Below are 21,862 nucleotides of genomic sequence, written 5' to 3' on the forward strand. Positions count from 1 at the left end.
CCAGAGCGCACCCACAAACACACACACACACAAAAACACAGATCTGCTGCCACGTTTTACTTCATGGTTTTTTTTATTGGAAAAACAAAATGTAAAGACTAGCATGTACAACTTGGAATGCAGATCAACTGAACAGAACAGTTGGACTGGGCCGGGCCTCGCCGCACCCACACGCGCACACAGTCAGACTCGCACGCACGCGCGCACGCACACACACAAACACAAGATAGAAATGCTGCAAAGCACCGACCCTGTCCCCGCTAGACTGAAACCAACAAGCCCGTCCCCGTCGAACCCCTTCCCGCAGGTCTGGGGGGCAACACGCTGCACCTGAGCACGCGTCGCTGACTCCTACACTGCTGTCCAACCACATGCTGCCCCGCAACCTGCGTCCGAGTGTAATCCCCCTCTGAAGATCATCCGTCCCCTCCAACAGGCAAGGAACAGCCGCTGCCTGAGGGGCCACGCCTACCCCCACCCACCCACCCCCACCCAGGCTTCACCCTCAAAAAAGGTAAACACACAAAGGATAAAGTGAGTATCCTGACATGCCAGAAACACAGAATCTAAAATGACTTCTTATTTATTCCTTTAAATTTTTATTTTTCTTAAAAATATCTCTATCGGCTTCGTTTACGTGAGCAAACTGCGAATGTTTCGCTCACAGCCCTCCCTCACCTCCACCTCCTCCTCCCTGTGGATCCCAGGCCAACCTGAGGCCCAACAAACAGACCTTGTGCCTCTGGGCCCTCGGCAGTAACCCATCTAAAGCTGCATGCATGAAGAACAGGAAAGAAAAAGACAAACTTAAAAAAAAAGAAAGAAAGAAAGAAAGAAAAGACTCAGAAGAGAGAAGGCGATTGGCCAGCCCAAATAATCGTCATGTCAGGCAGATGGAACCAGGAAGCAGTGGAGCGCTGGCCGAATCAACCCGCTGCACGGAGGCTGCTTTGTGACTAAAACAGGTTGAGATCTGATTGTGCAGCTCGGCGCTGGGAGGGGGCGGGGCGGGGGATACAAGCCAGTACATGCAGATTCATTTAGGGTTGTTTTTTTTTTCTTCTGTTTTTGACTTTTGCCTTTTTTGAGCTTGTTTATATGGACAGGTTTTCAGTTTTCCAACATTCAGTTTAAGTTGTCTATACAGAACAAGATTAAATGTAGATTTTTGCAATAAGAGGTAAGTGAAACATTAGACTGATTGTTTGTCTTGAGGGTGAGCCCAGTTCATTTGGCGGTCATCATCTGAACAAACTCTGTGGAAGGAGAAGAGAGGAGAATGAGCGCTCACACAGGACGGGGACTGATGGGAGGACGAGGCTCTGGCTTCCAGCTGCAGGCGTACCTTCATAGTTGACCTGTCCGTCTCCATCGATGTCGGCTTCTCTGATCATCTCGTCTACTTCCTCATCCGTCAGCTTTTCTCCCAGGTTGGTCATCACGTGACGCAGCTCGGCTGCACTGATGTAACCGTTGCCATCCTGAGAAAGAGGCACAGTTAGGAAATGTTTTTTCATCATCATCAATCATTTCCCCACTTCGTTTTTGTTCTGCTAATCTTTAACTGTTTTAGTAACTGAATCACTCAATATCCAGTTTAGTGTTTTCTCCTCTGTTCATTCTTGTTTTCTGATCACCAAGAAAACTGCCTGTGAAGCATTGTGAATAGTATCACTCACACAGACAAATATCCAAATCAGGTGAAGCCATCAAGAGCTGCAGCTTGGAGAACATTGAAATGTTTATGTGTGATGTAAGTGCATCAACATTCTGATTTTCAGGGCTGTTCAGGACATTTACAGCACATGAATGCAGATCCTCAGTTCATCCTCTGTAATGAGCTCGAAACGGTGCCGTCTGTTATCGGTGTTCGTCCTCCACATGCACTGGCATGTGGTTCATGTTTTCAACTTAGAGCAAAGTAGCAATACCGTGAAGACTGCAACTCCAAAAATCTTATTAGTATTTATCTATTCTTAAATAAACTGAATGTTCATGAAGTCAAGAAACACAGATTGAGTTCATTTTCCAAACCTCTATATCAACTATTAAGCATAAAATACTTCACTGGATTAATATGGTGTTGTACTCTTTTGAAGTAATCTAGTGTTTCACAACAGGTCGATTTGGAATAACTTTCTCTTCATGAAGTCAACAGTACCAGCAGATAAGGTAAGAGAATATAAAAAAAATGCAGCATATATAAGGTTTTGAATAAAAAAATTGTTGCAGGAAGTTGAGAACTTATCTCAGATATTTCTTCTTGCTCTCAGGGTTGCTTTCAGAGTTTGCTGAGATGTTTTCAAAGTGCAGCATGTTTACTTACAGGACTAATTGTTACCAGTCTTACTGTGAGTCATCAACAATCCTGTAACTGTTTCAGCAGAATACAGCCTCTCGCACAAGTGAGACTTAAACTCACTTCACACATGCAGATTCCCACCTTATCAAAGACTCTGAACGCCTCCCTGATCTCCTCCTCGCTGTCCGTGTCTTTCATCTTCCTTGCCATCATGGTCAGGAACTCAGGGAAGTCGATGGTCCCGTTACCTGACAAAAACCAGGCCAAACAAAGCGATCACCACGAGGACTCTTTACGGTTGAGGCTTCAAAATAAAAGAATAAAGAAAGTAAGACAAAAGAATGAATGTTTAACGAGCATACCGTCAGCATCCACCTCGTTGATCATGTCTTGGAGCTCTGCCTCGGTGGGGTTCTGACCCAGCGACCTCATGACCGTGCCCAGCTCCTTGGTGGTGATGGTCCCATCTCCGTCTTTATCAAACAGGGAGAAGGCCTCCTTGAACTCTGGAACAGGCACAGAGAGAAAGACAGGTGATGAAGCAGAAAACATCATCAGCAGCTGTAGATGTGCATCAGAAGGTATTTGATGTCCAAAAGGCGGTCCAAGCAAAGGACAGACTTCCTTACCGGCAATCTGCTCTTCTGTTAGTTGGTCAGCCTGAAAAGACAAAAACAAACAGAACGAATTTAGAGCAATGAGCATGCGATTAATAGCCAGGATATAATCTGTTCCTGAAACTTCTTAAAATTTGCTTTCGAAGCATGAAACAGCCGGGACACATTGATTCGTTTTTGTATCATGAGGTAACAACCATAACTAAAACATCACGGAGTAATCAAGAGTCACGACTGCTACAAAACAACCACAGCAAGAGTCTCTGAAGGAGTTACACACAAACATCCATGTGTGGCTTTGACTCTAAAATCTTTCCACCTGTCAATCACAGCATCGAGGCACCACCTTTAAATCATCAAAGTGGATGTCGGTGAGGCCTGCCACCAGCGCCACTGCCTTTGGCTCGGGTTTTTTCGCCGCCCTGCCTCCACCTCCTTTTGCTGCTCCATCCAGTCTCAACCCTCCACCTCCTTTGCGCTGCTTCAGCTCCACACCTCTTCCTCCTGCAGCTCCTCCTCCGGCTACACCTGCTTTGATGGTCAGCCCATCCAGCGCCCCGCGCACCATCACCAGGCCTTCGGCAAGGCATTCCGCTCGTTTGCCTATCTGCACGCCTTGCTTTTTGACCTCCGCGAGTTCGGCTTTGGTCCTCTGCAGGCAGCTCCTCAGGTCCTGCATCTCCCTGACCAGGCTGTCCATGCGGCTGGAGGACGTGTCCATGAGCATCTGCAGAAAGGCCCGATAGTTCCTCTCCTGCTGCTGGATGAGCTCCTTGTAGTAGAGCTGCTGCTCATCCAGGAGGTCGTAGACCGTGGACAAGCTCACCAGGTCATCATCAGCTGGGTACATGGCCACTTTTTTAGGCAGCATCATGTGGGAGTGATGACAAGAGGGGCAGCAGCTGTGTGCTACGGTGGGAGGAATGGGTGAACGGAGAAAATATTGACTTGACATCTGTCATCTAATCCTGTCCTGTAAAAATGACGTAAGGAGACATAGATGAAGAGCAGACTTTGCCATATTTACATCATTGTGTGGATCAGTCTTAAAAGTTTGCATCAATCCAGAAATTTTGGTCCTCAGCTGGACGGATACATGAATGGTGACATCTGGATGATTGCCGACCTCTTCTTCCACTTCTTGAATAGATGACGGATGTTTTCTCAATCCCTCTGGAGCAGTTGAGGGTCAGCCGGTGGGCACTGACCTGACAGCCAACATCTCGCGCTTCCATAAGCTGAATGACAAGTTGATGGAAAGGCTACTTCTTCTGCTCACGTTTTTCTGGTTAAGTGTCCGTTCATCCGTCCGTCTCTCACTAACTCTGTCTGCCTACGTACCCATCTTTCTTTGCATCTAGCGGTGCTGTGAGCATACGTGACCAAACACACTCCTTCCCCGGCTGTATCTAAATCCAAGTGGGTGACACCTCGCAGAACCCGGCTCCCTCTGCCTGTGTGTGTAAGCTGAGGCATGACAGTGAGGCCAAAGCTGTCTTCCCGTTTCTCCCACACACACACAGAGTAAAAATGCATGCATTAATGAAGTGTCCACCTCCTGCTGTAGCTCAATAGATGAAAAGCCTTCATCAGTTTCACGAAGAACGAGAGTGTGTGTGAAGAGAAGCTGGGAGGCCAGGCCAGTGGAGGCAAGTCCAACGTGTCAGGGAAATTGATTTAAGGTGTGTGAGAGTAACAGAGTCCGGACCAGGGGGAGGTCACTGGAGTTCTTGTGTGTGTGTCGACATGCATGTGCTAATCTGTCACCTGTCATCCCACTGCTTCAGTTGCAGCTCCTGGAGGGGATCAATTGCCTGGTCATCTGACCTCCCACAGAGCATCATGGGTCACACCAAATGGACCAAACCTCTTCAGCATCGTCTCAGAGTTTCTATGAGGAGCATGCTCATTCCCACCAGTACTGTTTCCTTAACATCTCTATACAGCAGAGGTGTTTTTTTCTTTCCTCCCATGACTCAATGTGCTTGAAGACTGAAGGTAGTAATTCAGTGATGTCCCATCTAAGATAAAAGGACATTTTTCCAACACATATCAGTGTGAAGTACCTCAACAGTACACCTTCTGCAACTAAGCTGCAATATTAAATAAAACAAGGCACTGAAACTCAGTTAAAAGTATAATGGATGATGTTTTAGCCAATGAATTGCGTGACGCGAATCTCAACTATTGGTCCTCCAACATGTCAATCATGCTGGAGAAATGCTTGTGTAACGCTGTCAAGCGCGCTCGTAGGAGCAGTAGAGCAGGTAGGATGGTCTGGCGCATGCGCGTTTTTCAAAAAGCGAGTAACAGATGTTTGGCTTCGACTTTTTCGAGAAAATCGTCCACTATACTTTTAAGCCTCCCCATAAATGGATGACGTCAAGTCCACTGCACTTATAACAAATTCTCAAAGAGCATTGGGGAAAAGACATTCAAAAGCAAATATTTCACTTTTTTGAGTTGTTCAGTTTGCAAGCAAGTCATCTTTTAATCAATCGAGTTAAAGGACATTTCAAGTAACAAGTCAAATTGGGAAGCTGCACCTTAATAACAAATCATCTCTGGATGTTGCTCAAACAAGACCACGTTTTAAAGTCACAGCTTCATTCTTGTGACAGACTGTGTACCTCGGTTACCTAAAGAAAAGGTCAGAATAATTTTTGTGTTCTAAATACTTCAAGGTGCTTGTAGTGGTAGTACATTCAAAAAATAAGAATAAAAAATGCAGACCAGCTTCATTGTGTGCAGAAACAGAAAGAAAAGATCTGAGAGTCAAAGGGATACTTTGAAAAATCGGGACCCACCCTCTCCCACAAAACAAATCACAACATGAAGGTAAAATTGAAAATCATTTCATGCAAATAAACTTTGTAGAAATTAACTTTAACCATAATGAAATTCAACTGCAAATGTGAATCAAACTCTGCTGCAAAACCAAAACTGACAAGCTGCAACAGCTTCAGACTTATTTAGCTTCTACTACAGTGTTGCTTCAGGCACTCACATGATGAGACATCACTCATATTGCAGCTACACTATGTCGAGCCACATAAAATGCATATCAACATTAAAAGAATCTCTTTCACAGAGAGATTTTGTGGGAGGACTTTTCCCCCTGTAGTAGCTTGTTATATATTTAACATCCTTGTATGTCAAATGCCCATTGCTGATTACTGAATGTGATTAATGACAATTAGGCTAAGTCATCTTTACTCAATGGTATTTACCTCTATGTTTGAATTATGAATAGAAACTCGGTTGAAACAACATGTCACTAATTAATTGTACAGACACTTTATTAATCCCAGAGGCAGATGGAAAGTTATGCTGCACTTAACTCCTTAAATAAAGCATAAAGCATTTAAAAAACAAAACAACATCGCTAAATATTAAGGTACATAAAGTACTCTTCGAATTTTTTATGTTAAATATGTTTTGTGGCTCCAGACAAATGTTACTTGGTGGGAAGGGAAAATAAAAAAAAACCTGAAATATCTCACAAAGAAACAAGTTTCACTTCAATTATTGAACAGAAGATAAATATTTTTCAGGTATAACCCTGACATGCTCTGGTCAGAGAAAAGACTGAGAAAAGACATGAAGATAAACAGTCTTATTAACTGCATTCTCCATCTTCATATATGTTCTGTTGTGTGGTCACAACTTAAAAGTTCCAGTCTGGTTACAAAACATCCCTGGACCTCAAGCTAAAGTGACTCTTCTGCAGCCTCACAAAACTATCCTAATGAATAGGAAAACCAGATGAGTCTCCAAGGGTTCATAAATAACAAGGTTTACAAGTTGGACCTGTTAATACAGCTTGCAGTCTCACTTCACTAAGTATGAGCAACCATCTTTTACAACACATGAAAGGTTCAAAAAGCCCAAGTAATTACAATGTCATTATGTAAAGTGTGAAAATCTACTGACACTGCAGGTCAAGAAACCAGTCTTACAAAAATGCTGACCTTTAGCCAACCGCATGACTCCTACCTCCAAAAGATAGCAGCGGATTATAAAAACAGTAACCTTTGAGTGACAGATTCAGGTTCAACGCATAACAAACCACATGAACTGCCATGAAGACATTCATTATACCAACAGTCTGTTCAACATGTGCCCAAATGACTCAGTGTCACAGTGAACTTAACCAACATTGATCACATTAAGTATCAAGGATAAACTACAGCTATACAGAACATCTATAAGGCTGAATCTTTGGCTTAGTCTTCTCAAAACAGGAATCTGAGATTTCCCAATGTCAATATGTAAGAAACAACAAGACAACTCAGTATTAAGTGAGCTGCTCAGATAGAAACCAACATTTAATGCCACAAACCACTGCAGTGGTGACACTGTGACAACAAAACATTCAGCTTGAATTTACATAGGATGTTGGCTTCAAATTTAAGTGATACAAGTCTACAGAATTTGTTTACAAGGTCTTTGCAAGGCTAATAAAATTCCCTCGAGCAAAGAGTTTGTCTTGCGTAATCAAGTGGTGGCATCTAAGACTCACACACAGCCCAAAGAAAAGATCCACTATACTATATGATCCAGTTTTTCCACTTGACAACACAGTGCTGTTGTATGAATGAAAACGCTGCATGGACTGCAGCCTCACAGCCCATGACCGGGGTGTGACGCTTCCAACCCCTAAAGGACTGTCTGAGCACTCCAATAACTGACTGTAACTGCATCAATGTCTCCCATTCGTGCTGATGATCACTAGAAGTAAGATGGGTTTTTCTTGGAAATGCACAAATGAACAGGGAAAGCTTTGTTGAAGCAATCCTGATGACCTAATAACATCAAAATTACAAATGTGACTCCACATACGTACCAATTAATTTCATATAGTTGTAGGCGAGTTAAAACAAATATTTGATTTGTCCAATGTTAAAAAATATATATTTTTTACGATAGCCTGTGGCTGTGCACGAAGCATTATTGGCTGCTGAAACTGGTTCGTGAAAAATATGTAAAGTCTTTTACCACCCCCCTAAGATTGGCACCTAGTAAGATTGTGATCTACCTGATCTGAAACCACTGATTTATGTTGTCTAGTATAACAAAATTGCCACATGTTTCTCCACTAATCTCATATCTTTTCCATGCTGGTAGAAGTATCATTCTTAATGCTCACTACTGAGATTGCAATAGAGGTTGGTATCAGATTGGCAGGTGATAAGCATAATCTGTCCCTCTCCTGTATGCTAATAGGAAGGCCACAATCACAGTAACACCTCTGAGTAGCTTTGGCAGTCTCACAAACAAATCCAAACCACCCTGTAGGATCTGAGGCAAAACTTAACCTTTGTGGAGCGATAACACTCAAATCTATAAATACGACTCATCACTTTCGATTGAATGAATAAAAATCAGATTCCTATGATTCCGGTGGTTTTAGTTGTATCCAGATGTGTGGAGACCTGCCAGTAGCTCACCAACACAAATAATTTCTTTAACTCCATGTTTGTGATTTATATATACTCGAAGAGGAAGCCAGAAAACTGTGCCCGTCTACCCTGAAACTGACTGAAGCGAAGACGCAGAAAAATCATCCACCGGAGGTGCAACGTTAGCTGTGATGCTAACACTGGCAGCTAGCCGAACCCCGACAACTTACTACCGCGGCCACCTGTAACAAAGTGCGCTTTAGCTGGAGGTGACCGGAGCTTCCGGCCGATACTAAGCCCCGGTGATAAGCCTGTGGCCGCACGTCCAAACGCCACCAGCTGACCGGTGAACGATACGAGCTGAGTCGACGGCTCAAATGAGCGGTTTATTCTTTCGCAACGCCGGTTCAACAGGGAAGTCGATCTCCATGGAAGATTTAAGCACTACGGCTGCTTACTCCAACAACAGCCCATCGTTTCCTATTGAAGAATACTATACACGCATACGACATTTGAATGAATACTCACCATATCTGTCTGGGTTGGTTCGCTTGGTCTGCTAACGCTACAGGGAAAGAAGAAATGGACGATCGCCACTGAGGAGAGCGGGCAGGCAGGGGGCGGGAAGGACGAACCACCGCTGTACGGAGCAGCGTATTCCTCCGCGGCGGAGAGTGGTGGTGGAGGGCTTCCTCCTCAGTCACAGGCAGGTCAGCGCAGTGTGCGCGTGTGGCACAGCTGTCTGTGTTGTCCCAGTTTGGTTGTTAAAATTAAACAGGCGTTAAGGACAGTTTTTTTGTGTTTATATACAATGACAGGCCGTATAACTTTAACCATGCACACTTCTGTGTGGAGTTTGCATGTTTTCCCAGTGGTCTGGCTTACTCCTACTGTCCAAAAGCATACAAGTGAGGTTAATGGCTGATCTTAAATTGCATCCAGATGTAAATGTGAGTCAGTGTGGTTGTTTGTCTCTATGAGTTGGCCCTGCGACTGTCCGGGGTGTACTGTACCCTGCCGTCACCCACAACAAATTTTGCTGTTGAAAATTAATTTAATAACATGAAATATTGTCATTATTTGAACAGCCTCTGTCATATTTTGCAGGAGTTTTAGGCGCTGCAGCTCCCTGCACAGTTTAATTACATGACATGCCCTGTGATGGACTAAGTATTGTTAGTCTGCATTTACACCCACCTGAGTGACACTGGCCTGGATAAAGTGGGAATAGATAATGGGTGGATGGATAAAATCCACATAATGGTATCATAACTAATACCATGATGTTTATAAACGCCATGTCCCTGTCAAATAGCTTCCAGCAAGCATCTACTTTGAAAGTATGTTAATTATACAATGTGAGGTAACAATTGGACATTCTGCCAAATTCTCTCTGCCAGTTGGCCACCACCACTTTTGGCTCCAAACTCACCAACAGCTGATGTTTTTGTAAAGTGAACCTGCCACAGGTGTCAAATTCTACAACTCACCACTGTAGCATAAATGAAATGTGGCATATTCTAATATTTCACTGAAAACAATCCATTGTAATGGAGCAGTCATTTGAAAGTAGATAGTAAATTGTAGGAAAAAGACATTAAGACCTGTATGATTATAACAACTGAGTGATTTATTAAAAAGGTCACTCGCCTCTGAGAAAACACATTGTAGGGCGGCCACACAGATTGTGACGGACTATATCGTGTTACATTTAGTTTTATCAAGGCGGAAGGATACTGAATAAACGTCGCGACCGACGGCTCTGAAGGAAATTGCAGGTTTGAGTTTGGTAGGCCGCGTCTGATTGGACAGTTCAGAGCCGCAATATGCCGGACGCTGTATGGAGAGCGCTGATTGGCTCTGGCGGATCTGCAATGCGTCAAACCACGGCGCGGCAGCGGCAGCAGGGGAGCGTCTCCTCCGTGCTGTGGACAACATGTCCACTGTTACATGAGTGATTACTAAGAGGAGGCAGGTGGAGACTAACAGGTGGTTTACAGGTGTGCTGCAAAACAACCTGTACGGGCTGTATGGGTACTCATTAAGATAATGCATATAAATTGGGAAATATATAAAATACAACTCAAGTTAAAAAAAAATCATTTTATTTAGACGAATAAAAAAAACAAACATTTCCCCATTTTGACAATTTCACCAGCAAAGCTGTCTCCATAAATGACACTGTGCCATAATTTTTGTTGCATGTAAGTTGTTCTCTTTTTTGAATAGTAAACATTACTGGAGTTGCTCTTCATTACACAATTCAATCAATACTCTTGGGGTTTTTTTTTTGGTTTTTTTTTTTTTAGATTTTTAGGCAGTGCAACATAAAATATTTTTTGCTTTTTTTTTTTTTTTTTTAATAGTATTGATTTTCCATAGGAAACCATTGTCCCACTCTCAATCACATATAAACAAAACACCAAAACACAAATTTACTTCTCATTTATTGATACTCCCAGGTACTAAAATACAGCTTTTACAGTTTTCTTGAATGCTAGATAAATGACAGCTCTTTGCTCTGCAGCTCTTCAGTCCGGCAGACTTTCTACTCGTCTGTGCTGATTTTGTGAGTTCTGATCTTGCCATGGGAAGAAAGTTCTTGAATGGGGCGTGTGTTTGCTCAGTCTTCAAGAAGTATATCCAGCTCTTCCAAAGGCAGCCTCAGCCGGAGCTCTTTCTCTGTCATCAGATCGACAAACTCCTGCAAATGCTCGGGGAACAGCTGCACTGCATCCATGTACAAACCCTGATGGAACATCATCCACGTGTACATTTGCATAGAGGCAAATCCACAATGACATGCACACAAAGACAGAAAAAGAGCATTAAAACTTTAAAGTGCATAGGAAGACAGGTACTATCTGCTGGAAGAAAAATGACTTTAATGTCTCACCTTAGTCCACGGTATATTCTGTAGGGCTTTGTAGAAAATGCCTTTTGCTTGATGCACTTTTCCCTCTGACACCTACAAATGAACACAATTTAGACATCACATCTACCAAACATGTACACAAGACTTCACTGATGATGATCAATATTTGAATATCCAGACTGGTGATGGAGGAGGATTAGTCTGGATAAGCTGCTGTTAACACTCGTGTGCTTTTCAACTTCATTCCAACTTTTGAGTAAATATTTGCAAAAAGAAGAAGAGAAGAGAAAAGAAAACACAAAACAAAATTAACAACACTGCAAAACATCACAGGCTTTTAACATTGCTGTCAGCACACATTAGTGTAGTCAGATATATTTCATAAATTTAATTTGTCATAAACTTGTTCTAAACTAAATTAGGCAGTTTGCTGAGGAATGCCTCAGCTTCTTTATAGCCTCCCATATTTTTCAGGCACTGAGCCTGTCGTTCTGCTTGACTGCACTCACTGTGTACTGGAGACTGAGGGGGGGGAAAAACTGGCCGATGCTTAGGGCTGTCCTTAAATGCCTCTTTGGTAGACAGACATAACACTCATTCCTGCTGTTAACCGAGTCGCTCACATTAAAGAACACCATAGGCCACGAGTGGAGGATATTCCATCACTTTGAAGTTGAAAAAACACCACAAAATCAGGGGAAACCCCAACTTCATTGATATTTTGGATTTACTGCTGAGTCTTTTCTAGCTAAGTTTGTTTGTTAATCCACATAATTTCATGCCAACTCTGGCATTATGACATCAACTGATTGACACATTTCCATTAAAGTGATGTGATTTAAGTTTTTTTTTTATATAGATAATAGTGTTACTGTCAATAATAATAACAGTCATTTTATTTGTTCTACATGCTTCAAACACAGTGCAGCCCAAAGTGTTCTTCACATAAAATAAGAAAACAAATAAATATTATCAGAAAATAAGACATTAAAAACAGGACTAAATTATATATGCGCATAAAAAGGGTAAAATTGATAACAAAGCAATAATCAATTAAATGAAATGTATCAATGTAAAGAGAGAGGATGGAATAAAATTAAAAAAAACTTATAAAAAGTCATTCATAAGCTAATAAAAGAACCAGGCGATAAATAAAAAGACACAGGAATAATCAGGCAAAAACAATATCATAAAAGTAGTTCTGGATCCGTCTCTTAATTCTGTAAAGACAATGAATCTCGTATATAGAGTTTGTCCCAAGCCACAAGGGCAAAAAAAATACCCCAAAAAACAAGACGCTGCTTCAATTTACTTTATATAATTGGTGTCTGCTCTGATTCTGGCAATATTCCTGAGGTAGAAGAAAGTGAGCTAAAAACAGTTAAAATGTGTGTTAAAAATCAATGATGACAAGCAGGTTTTGTCGCTTTTCATATATTTTGTGATTGCCACACTTTTTATTTTCTGGACACTTTTCTTTGTGCACATGTGTGAAGTTCCCAAAAAGATTGCCATGTTTTCTTTTGTGTTAAGAAAAATCCATTACTTGATGTTGGCAAAATACCCTTTCAAAGGATGGTGCAGATAAATAGCTTGGTGTAGTCAAGTATAGCAGTGCCAATGATTTCAGTTTTTTGTGACATGAGATAACATGTATAGAGAGGAAATGGACCACCATTGACACTCTGCAGGAGTTTCTTTAGTTGAGATATTATCCACAAGACAGAAAAAATAACATCTGTCAGCAAGAATCTTTTTGAAAAAGTAACAGGGCAGATTCAAAGTACATTTCTCTCATCAGTGTAGAAAAGATATTGTGGTTGGTGACGTCAACAAGCATTGCTCACAACTCACTCAGATTTACTGACAATATTATGATCATTTAGGAAGCTATTGAAGTGCTTTTACGCTACTTTTAGCCAGAGGCGGGGCGTGCCAACAGGCAAACCAGGCATTTTCCAGGGGCCCCGGCTTTTAGGGGGCCCCCGCTAGGAAAAATTGAGTGCAAAAAAACATTTTTTTTCCTGTGTGCACAGATGGGGTTGGGGGCCTGATGAATTTTTTTGCTTGGAGCCCCCAAGGACCCTTGCCCCACCACTGCTTTTAGCACATGTAGCTGTTCAGCTTGTGTTGTCAGTTGGAGCCCTAAATATCCATAATCATATTACGTCTGGTGAAGAGATAGAGGATGAACTAGCCGGGCTAAAGAGCTCAATGCCATAATTCACTGTGATAATGTTAACCACTTTATGTAAGAAAAGTCAATAGCAGCTATCATAGATCAATAAGGTCTGCTGTGAACACTTTTTCTTAACTAAAACAAACTCCTGTCACCATCTTGTGGTATAAACTGGCATTACAAACAGGGCATGACTGGGCTGATGTGCTACAGACATCTTAGAGATGATGTAGCTACTGTTCCCTGTTGATTAAATTACAGCATTCAAAATGACCATGTTGCACATTAAAATTTTTCTGAGGCTGAATAACTCTTTGATTTTCAGCTGGGTGGAGATGAGAGACAGACAGTATCTGGCTTTCTAAAGGCAGTGCCGGTCTGAGATAAGAAGCAATAATCATGTATTTGCCGCCTCACCAGGAAGTGGATGTACATCCTCCAGAGCAAAGGACAGTGAGCGCCCATCTCTGTTGCTGTGGCACTTTCAAACAACCCACGAATACGGTTGCTGAGGCCGTTCTCTGGCAGGACGGACAAGGGATCGTAGCGGCAACAGGACCTATAAAGAACACAAATACAAACGTGATCTTTCTTAATCAGTCAATTTCAACAAATTTTCTGCATTCATCAGGTTAAACAGTAACAGACAAGTTTACAATGATGTTGCTGTTTTGAGTATAAACTTCCTCTTGGTCTGTGAGCTTACCTCTGAGCCGCATCCACCAGCTGCTTCCTCTGTTGTTCAGCAACAATAGCGAAGAGTCGTGGCACCAAGCTGCTGGCCTCCCTGGTCACAGACTGAAAAAACCTGCGTGCCCGGCCGGCACAATGGTAACGGTTCTCCACCTGAAACAGAGGTGGTCACAGGGGTCGGCATTTTCAGTAGAACAGTTAAAGAATTTGGATCTTGGAACAAATGAACAGACGGTTGTCTACCTGTATATAAATGCTCCAGAGAGGGGCGCTGCAGGACCACGCCGATAGGGCAGAGGTCAGCATGTGTCTCAGCGTTGCCAGGGGAAACACGCCAACGCTGCTGTGGTGCTTCAGCAGCGCCGCCTGCTGCACCGCCAGCGCCTCGCACTCCGCGGCCAGCCTGCTGATGGAGAGCCGCGGCGCTGCGGCGGGGCTGGATTCGGCGTGGTCTGCTTCCGTCTTGCTCTTCGGCTGCTCGTCGGGTGTCAGTGTGCGGTGCAGTTCCTCCATCCGGTCCCGGGCCTGGCTGTAGACGGCGTTGGCTGCTTGGATGCTGACGGTGAGGTACTGGAAGAGAGCGTAACAGCCGACTAAACCCCTCATCCTCAGCTTCTCCCCATGGAGGTCTTCCTGGCCTGGTGGCGAGAGGAGAAGAAATAAGTGCAAATGACAAACACAGTCAAGTTAGTAACGGAACCTACCCAAACTATAAGAACTCAGGGGGCAAACTCAGTGTTCAAGACAGAAAGTTGCTGAGTAAAGGCAAATTAAGATCCTTCATGTAACCAGCCTCCCCTTTACTTGTATAGATTTTGGAGAAAACGGGCTTCAATGAGAAAGTAGATCTGTGCAGCGGCACATGTATCTCACTGCTCTTAGGACAGAATTTGTTTAGAATACGGACCTTTTTTATTGGACTGTGGATTTTGCAGGTTTTGTTCCAGGGCAGTCAGGCTGGCAGTCAGAGCCTGTTCATAGGATTTTCTTGCTTTTAGGATGGAAACTGTTGAGAGAGGCTGCGACGACGGAAAAGAGGATGAGGTGGTTCCGTCGGTCAGCCTGGAGAGTACACACACAGCCGGGGACGTGGTCACGTCGGCCAGCCACCCTCCTTGCTCGGCCGCTGCTTCCTCCACCTCCAGCTGGGCCCACAGGAGGCACAGCTCACTCAGCGTGGGGCTGCTCAGCCCTTTGCTTCCCCCCATGGCCGTGGCTGTGGAGAAGACTTTGCGGGCCTCGTCCAGGTTGCCCAGCATCCACTCCAGGTGTGCGTACTCCCGCCACAACACCAGAGACGAGCGGTTGTCTGGTTCTTTGAGCAGACGCTTTGCGACGCGCTTGCTGCTCTTGCCCTGAATGCGAAGACGCTTTTTGTTGCCGCTGCGCAAGCATCGCAGGACCTGGTGAGCACATGTGAAAAAGGAAATGCATGAGCTTAAATGGATCGTCAGGCAAATTTCAGTTTAAAGAACCTGACAGGTAAATCAATGCATACCTTCAGCTTCTCGTACTGGATCCAGCTGAGGGTCAGACATGATCGATGCAGCGGTGGGAGCATGGGTTGGACCATACTGAACACGTTAGTGACGAACTTTTCCCCCTGCTTTTCGAGCCCCATCCACTTCCTTGTTCCTTGGAGAGTAACTGTGTGACCTACAGAGTTGACCCCGGGGTCAGGTATGTCGCACGAGGTCAGAGGATGCCGGAGCTCATTACCTGCGAGGCAACACACAACCAGATCTGTTGTTAAATTTCTTAAAGAAAGCAACCAGTTTGTGATTATTCTCTATGATGTTGACATTTTTACCTTGAGTGAGGAAGGAAAGGTTCTCTAAAATCAAGCCGGGCTGACAGGGGGCAGCAAAGAGCACTGGGTCCACTGGCAGACCCAGGAAAGACAAAAAATGAAGAAGAAACCGGAGTTGAAGCTCTGGCGAAGAGAGACGAATTAAGGAGGGCCCGATGTCATCAAAAAGCACCTAAAAGTGGGGAGACAGAAGTGAGGAGGTCAAACAAAGGTTGACATCATAGAACGACGTCACTAATGGCTGATAGATGCATATGGACCTGTCTGTCAGGGTCCTCACAGTCTTCTTCTGATTGGCCCTTAGCTTTGTCCGGCCTCCAGGGCAACCACTGAGCAGCTTCACGGGACGACTCCACGTCCAGCCACACGGCCCATCTGGGCTGGCTCCTGTCCTTCACCTCCTCATCATCCTCTTCCTCCTCCTCATCCTCCTCCTCTGTGAAGAGAGAAAAACAAAAACCCCACTGTTGTTTCAGCACATATTGTCAACTGTAGCTGAATTGATCACTGCGTAACTCACCTGCTGACCTGTGTATGCGTGTGTTTACCTGCACTTGGCTGCAGCCAGCCTCCACGCTCCTGTTGATGCATCCAGGCTTTCCAGCCTCTGGCCCCCAGCTCCCCAACCCTGGCCTCCCCGCTGTCCCAAAACGGTTCAAAGAACTCAACCTGCAAAAACAACAAGCAGCTAAAAATAAAAGCCATTCCATCTGTCCGTTTATACTGCTACATCTAGCCGAGAGTCTCGGGATGAAGGAATCAATCCCGGCCGACATCATGGATGTTACCTGTTACGTCATTTAAGACACTTTTGAGGATTCAGATTTAGTCCGCAGCAAATCAGTTAAACTTGATGGAATGTTACCACAAAAACAAAGGAACTTTACGTGTGTTTGAGTGTGTGTACCTGCTGTTTGGTGGACAGTTTCTGTACACTGTCAGGCTTGTAGAATGTAAAGTCAAGCATGGCCTGAAACAGAGAAATGGCCTTCTCTGCGTGACCAGCCTGACGCAGGAAATGACACTGCTGGATAAAGATATCTGGAAAGAAAAGAGAGAGAGGTTGGTGTAACACCCACAGGTGACAGTCAACCTGTCAAAAGAGACTTTGAGCCACTGATCGGCGACGACAGAGAGCTGAATGAAGGTTTCGTTTACCCAGCATGTCCTCCTCAGTTCCTGGGAGAGCTGGATGAGAGAGCATGCTGCCATCGCTCACTGCACTGAGCGTGCTCAGACACTTCCCGTATGCAGAGTTGACTTTGGACACGGTAAAGTTACTGAAGTAGCTCTGTGTAAAGAGAAGGTACTCCTTCCATAGGGGAGCGCTGTTCGGGTGGAGGAACACCTGAAATAAAGAAAAGAAAAACAGGTCAGTTTCATGGGCGCCACTGGACGTTTAGGTATAGAGACAACCAGGAGTCAATCATAGACAAATACTGTGAACTAACCAGTTTCTTCCATTCTTTCGCCAGAACTGCAGGCTCCCACAGCTCTTGGCAGATCCTGAGCCTCTCCAGGTGAAGAGCTATGCAGGTGGGGTTTGTGGCGATGGCACGATCTGCAATGCTGAGCTTTTTCTCCATGACAGCTTTGTAGGAGGACTTCCGGTGCTCGGCCGATTCGCTACCCTGCTGTTCCTCCTCTCCTCCAAACACTGCTGCACTCAGCTCGTCCTGCAGAGGGATGACAAGGCGGTGAACTCCATGAGGAGATTTGTGGGGATGTTGTGTGATGTGAAATGATACAAACCACACTATTGTGAAGCATCACAAAGCAGTGTGTGTGTGTAAAAGAAAGTAGAGAATGGAGCGTACCTGGTATCTTATGAACTGGATCCACAGCTGTGTGTCTGTCGGCTCCTCTCTGAGCCGCCTGTTGAACTCCTCGGTCCTCCCGGACAGAAGTGGCGCACTCTCAACATCCTTCTGTGTCTCTGGTTTCTGCTGCGTCTGCTGCTCCTGCTGCCCTTTGCCCTGGAGCCAAAGGGCGGTGGAGGAGTCGTACACTCCAAGAGGATTTACTGATGACGACTGGCCTCTGACACCTGAATTCAAGGATTACAGATTTTTATTAGAATCTAAACAAAGAAATAAAAGCATTCAATCTACTTGATTGCAGAGGTGGGAGATTGAAGCCTGATCAAGTCATCTCCATGCCATGTTTTTGCTCTGACCATGCATCACACCAGGTGAATCTAATCAACCCTGCTCCTCAGCTTGTCTGTGGTACATGGTCAGAGCAAAAACATGGCATGGAGAGGACTTGATCAGGCTTCAATCTCCCACCTCTGCTTGATTGCTGAAAGAACATCGACCCTTATTTACTTCCCTCACACAGAAGTTCTGGACTACTTAAAGTATCTAGAAAATTCAATGATTACAAAAAAAAGCTAATGAACAGAGCTCTGTGCCAATAACTATGAGACTTCAAGAGTACGGCAGACATATTCAGTCTATTAGAAACTCAATAAATCTGGCTGAAGTTTTGATGGAAGCCTGGTTTCAGTTTAAATTCATAAACAATAAAAATATAGAATAAAACTGATAGAAAAAGCTAAATCATGTACCTGCAGGTCCTTTGATTTCTGTGTCATTGTCGCTGAGAGGGATGAAGGAGGAGGCGGGGCCAAAGGCGTCACTGCCATCAAGACTTGCTGCCGTTACAGGATTCGGGGGCTCAGACCTCAGCAGCTGTTGGTTGCTTCTGGAAAAGTATCTGTCTGCTGTGTGTTTGCCGTCTCCGCCTTTCTGTTTCTTATTCTTCTCCGATTCCTCCCAGCTGACGCCCTGAGCCTGAGCGTTCAGACCCAAGCACGAGCTGCCTTTCCTCTTATACCTGTGAGGGACACACACACACAAATCAGATCTGATATCTCTGTTCTGAGAAGTTATGAATAAAATGAAAGAGTTTGTAGTTGAATATTCACTGACACACTTTAATTAAATGCATCTTACCTCGTTACATCTCCTCTGTACAGAGACTTATACGTCCAGTTTGCAGGGTCGGGTTTACGGTAGACGCAGAACGGCAGCTCTGTGGTCGACTCGAAATCATCCAACCAGCAGAAAGAAGTTGCTAATGAAGCGACTTTCTTCCTGAAAAGATGCACACATGGGCAAAGATCAAAGTGCTGCTGTGCATAGCAAGAAAGGATGGGAAAAAAAAAAAACACTACCTTTCAGCCTCTTCTTCCTTTTTCAGGTCGCTGGGGTAGATGGTGTCCGAGTCGGACCCACTACTGTCCGAATACTTCCCGCTCTTCTTCTTGTGTTTTTTCTTCCTTTTCTTCTTCTTTTCATGTTTCTTTTTCTTCTTCCTCTGTGGCACATAACCCTCTCTGTCCTCCTCACTCTTCACCCCCTCCAGCGAACTTGCATCTCTGTCAGCACTAAAAATGTCAAGGTCACATTAAGAGACACGACGAACACTCTTCAACCACTGTGCCTCGTTTTACTGGTTCACCTCAGTCCCAAGTACTGAGTGAAGACCTTCACTCATTTCCAAACAGGAACAAAGGGCTACACTGTGACATATGGGAGCTGCTTCTTAAGCCATTACACATTGATATCATCCAATACTGGTTTTAACCAACTAGTACAGAACAGAGAAGTTCCATTTCACTCTGATTTCCCCATGTGTATTTTAAGATTGCTTTTGCTGATCAGTTTTAAAACACAGAGAGACTATGCAATTAATTACAGGTCAGAAATACTCAAAGAGCCTTAGTCAGGAAACTTATTTCCTTGTACTTCATTTAGGTCTTAACATGTTTGTTGTTATTTTTCACTGTTGCTGTTTTTTCAACGGCTGTTTTCTTATGTAAATTTGGCTCTTTGATTAATCCCACATTTGATAATAAAAATTGACAATAACACAAGACAAGTGCAGGAAAACAGTAAATGAAAGATAAGAACAAAACAAAGAAAAAGCGGCAGAAAATACCAGCAGAAAACAGCTTTAATCTCAGTTATGATACATCCTACCAGGACATGTTATGTTGAGCGTGCTTGAAAACAAAACATGATTCATACCTTGTTTGCTTCTTGGTCACCGTCTCATTGGTATTTGCTAAAAATCGACTGTGAATGGACAGAGCATCCCCGCACTGAAAGCTCTTATTATTCAGCCAGTCTAATTCTGAAAGTAGAGCATACAGACAAAGCATTTCCTCAGTTTTCATATTATCAGGATCAATATAAGAGTATTATGCAAAGATTATAGCTTCACAGATTTTTGTCAATCCATAGAGCCAGAAACCTTTAGAATGTCTTTTCTGCTGTTGTCAGCAGTGTGGATAATAAGACGAGAGACTACACTCACATTACAGGGAAGCTGAATGCCACAATCAAAACAACCCAAGCTTCAAAACACCTCCGTACACACACAAGCTGTAAAATAACATCGAGAGAAAAAAATGAAATCGTTATGGGAGCAATTATACTTATATGGGGCCAGCTCCATCCAGTGGCGTATCCAGGACATTTTACTGGGGTGGCCAGGATGGGACACAAAGCTAGTCTGGGGTGGCCATGCCATCATGAAATTATACTCAGTCTCTCTCTCTAACCCTGACCCTCCATCTCCTCATGTCAATACCTACCTATAGTGTTAAATACAGTCTTTCTACACTGGTCATTTTCAGTTCTGTGCAGCCAGGTCACTAATGAAAATATCAGGAGCACACCTTCAGATCACAAAACATTAAACAGGTAAAAGCGTAAAAGGGCTGCGATTTGCACCATCTACTGATTGCGCCTCGCAAATAACGGATCAGTTATCTCCGCAAAGATCAGTCGATCGCACTGTGCATTTTAACAATAAAAATTGTCATCCAATGATCGGAACCTATCGATCGCCCAGCTTTCTACTTGCGCAACCTATCGTGATTATTTCACATTATGTTAATTTTATATAGATTTAGATTACGCAAGTAGGCTGTGTTTTAAGCCTGTATGATTCGTCGACAGGTTAGCTAAAGAACACGCAAGCCACCCAACCGTCGTTTTTTGAAAAGTGCACCTTAAACAATGACATTTAATATGATTACAATAGAGTAATAAGCGGAGTTAAGAACAAAATCTGGTTTTCAGAAGAGAACAGTAGGATGAACTAACAGCTAAGTTAGAAAGAACAGCCAGTCAAGTCGCTTCAACGACAGAGACACGTCGGAGCTCCTGGTTGTAACTTCCTCTCAGACACACTGACAGCAGAGATGGGGATTAGAGATAGAGCACAGCGTTTTGTGAGACAGATTTACCTTTAGAAGAATCTTCAACTCTGTTAATTTCTACGTCCGCAAACGCTGGAAACAGCGCCATGATTGAGTCGCGTAAATAGTCGCAGGAGAATGACGTCATACAACAAACTTTACATGACTTCCTGTTCCGGCAGAAAATTGCTAAAATATATTTTGTTATTATTACCTATTTTTTCAATTTTATTTTATCAATAGACAAAAAACATAAATGCTTTTAATAATTTTGTGTATTTTTCCTAAAAATATGGATTAATAGAGAACAGGTCAATGACAGGGCATAGTACACAGATTACAGTGGATGACTCAACGGCTCATAGACACAGTTCCTTTGGTCTTCGTAGTAACCCTCTTTTCCAAGAGTCATCTGCTTTCTCCCTTTGAAGATGCAGTGTAAAAGTGAGAATCAGTTTTAGAATGTGTTTAATCCTCTTTAGGGTGGGAAGATAGTAGCCATTGGCATTTTGTTGTTTCTTTTTTACTTGCAGCAATAACTGTCCTTAAAAGGCATGTGTGTCTTTTACATGATGTTTTCCAAGCTACACTGAGACAAATGCAAAATCTAGCACTATCTACAAGGTTTCTGACAGAAATCTTTCCACTTTATTCTATTTTTTTTTCTCTAAGTTCAAAATATATTAAATAAATCTGGTGAAACCCTCCAGCAAGACACATAGAGAATCACTTCACCTTGATTTCTTGGATGAAAAAAATATCTAGTTAGATT

General features: G+C 43.5%; 2 protein-coding genes across 2 annotated transcripts; both read right to left on the reverse strand.

The window, feature by feature from the left end:
* Positions 1-1,043: 1,043 nt before the first annotated feature.
* On the reverse strand, positions 1,044-8,981 carry LOC115406384 (calmodulin). The gene is made up of 6 exons (XM_030116382.1): positions 8,850-8,981; positions 2,932-2,962; positions 2,665-2,808; positions 2,444-2,550; positions 1,346-1,481; positions 1,044-1,256 (listed from the first exon to the last, which is right to left on the reverse strand). The coding sequence occupies exons 1-6, from the start codon at positions 8,850-8,852 to the stop codon at positions 1,228-1,230; spliced, it is 450 nt and encodes a 149-aa protein (XP_029972242.1). The 5' UTR covers positions 8,853-8,981; the 3' UTR covers positions 1,044-1,227.
* Positions 8,982-10,582: 1,601 nt separating this feature from the next.
* Positions 10,583-21,220, reverse strand: LOC115407012 (protein NRDE2 homolog). The gene is made up of 19 exons (XM_030117328.1): positions 21,139-21,220; positions 19,913-20,018; positions 19,057-19,269; positions 18,836-18,976; positions 18,448-18,716; positions 17,696-17,925; positions 17,330-17,554; positions 17,037-17,226; positions 16,786-16,919; positions 16,427-16,547; positions 16,139-16,314; positions 15,879-16,050; positions 15,567-15,787; positions 14,976-15,471; positions 14,312-14,706; positions 14,082-14,221; positions 13,793-13,934; positions 11,218-11,289; positions 10,583-11,070 (listed from the first exon to the last, which is right to left on the reverse strand). Exons 1-19 carry the CDS (start codon positions 21,197-21,199, stop codon positions 10,945-10,947), a joined length of 3,630 nt encoding a protein of 1,209 aa, XP_029973188.1. The 5' UTR covers positions 21,200-21,220; the 3' UTR covers positions 10,583-10,944.
* Between the last annotated feature and the right edge of the window lie 642 nt (positions 21,221-21,862).

The sequence above is a fragment of the Salarias fasciatus genome, chromosome 19, assembly GCF_902148845.1.
Source record: "Salarias fasciatus chromosome 19, fSalaFa1.1, whole genome shotgun sequence".
Taxonomy (NCBI): Eukaryota; Metazoa; Chordata; class Actinopteri; order Blenniiformes; family Blenniidae; genus Salarias; species Salarias fasciatus.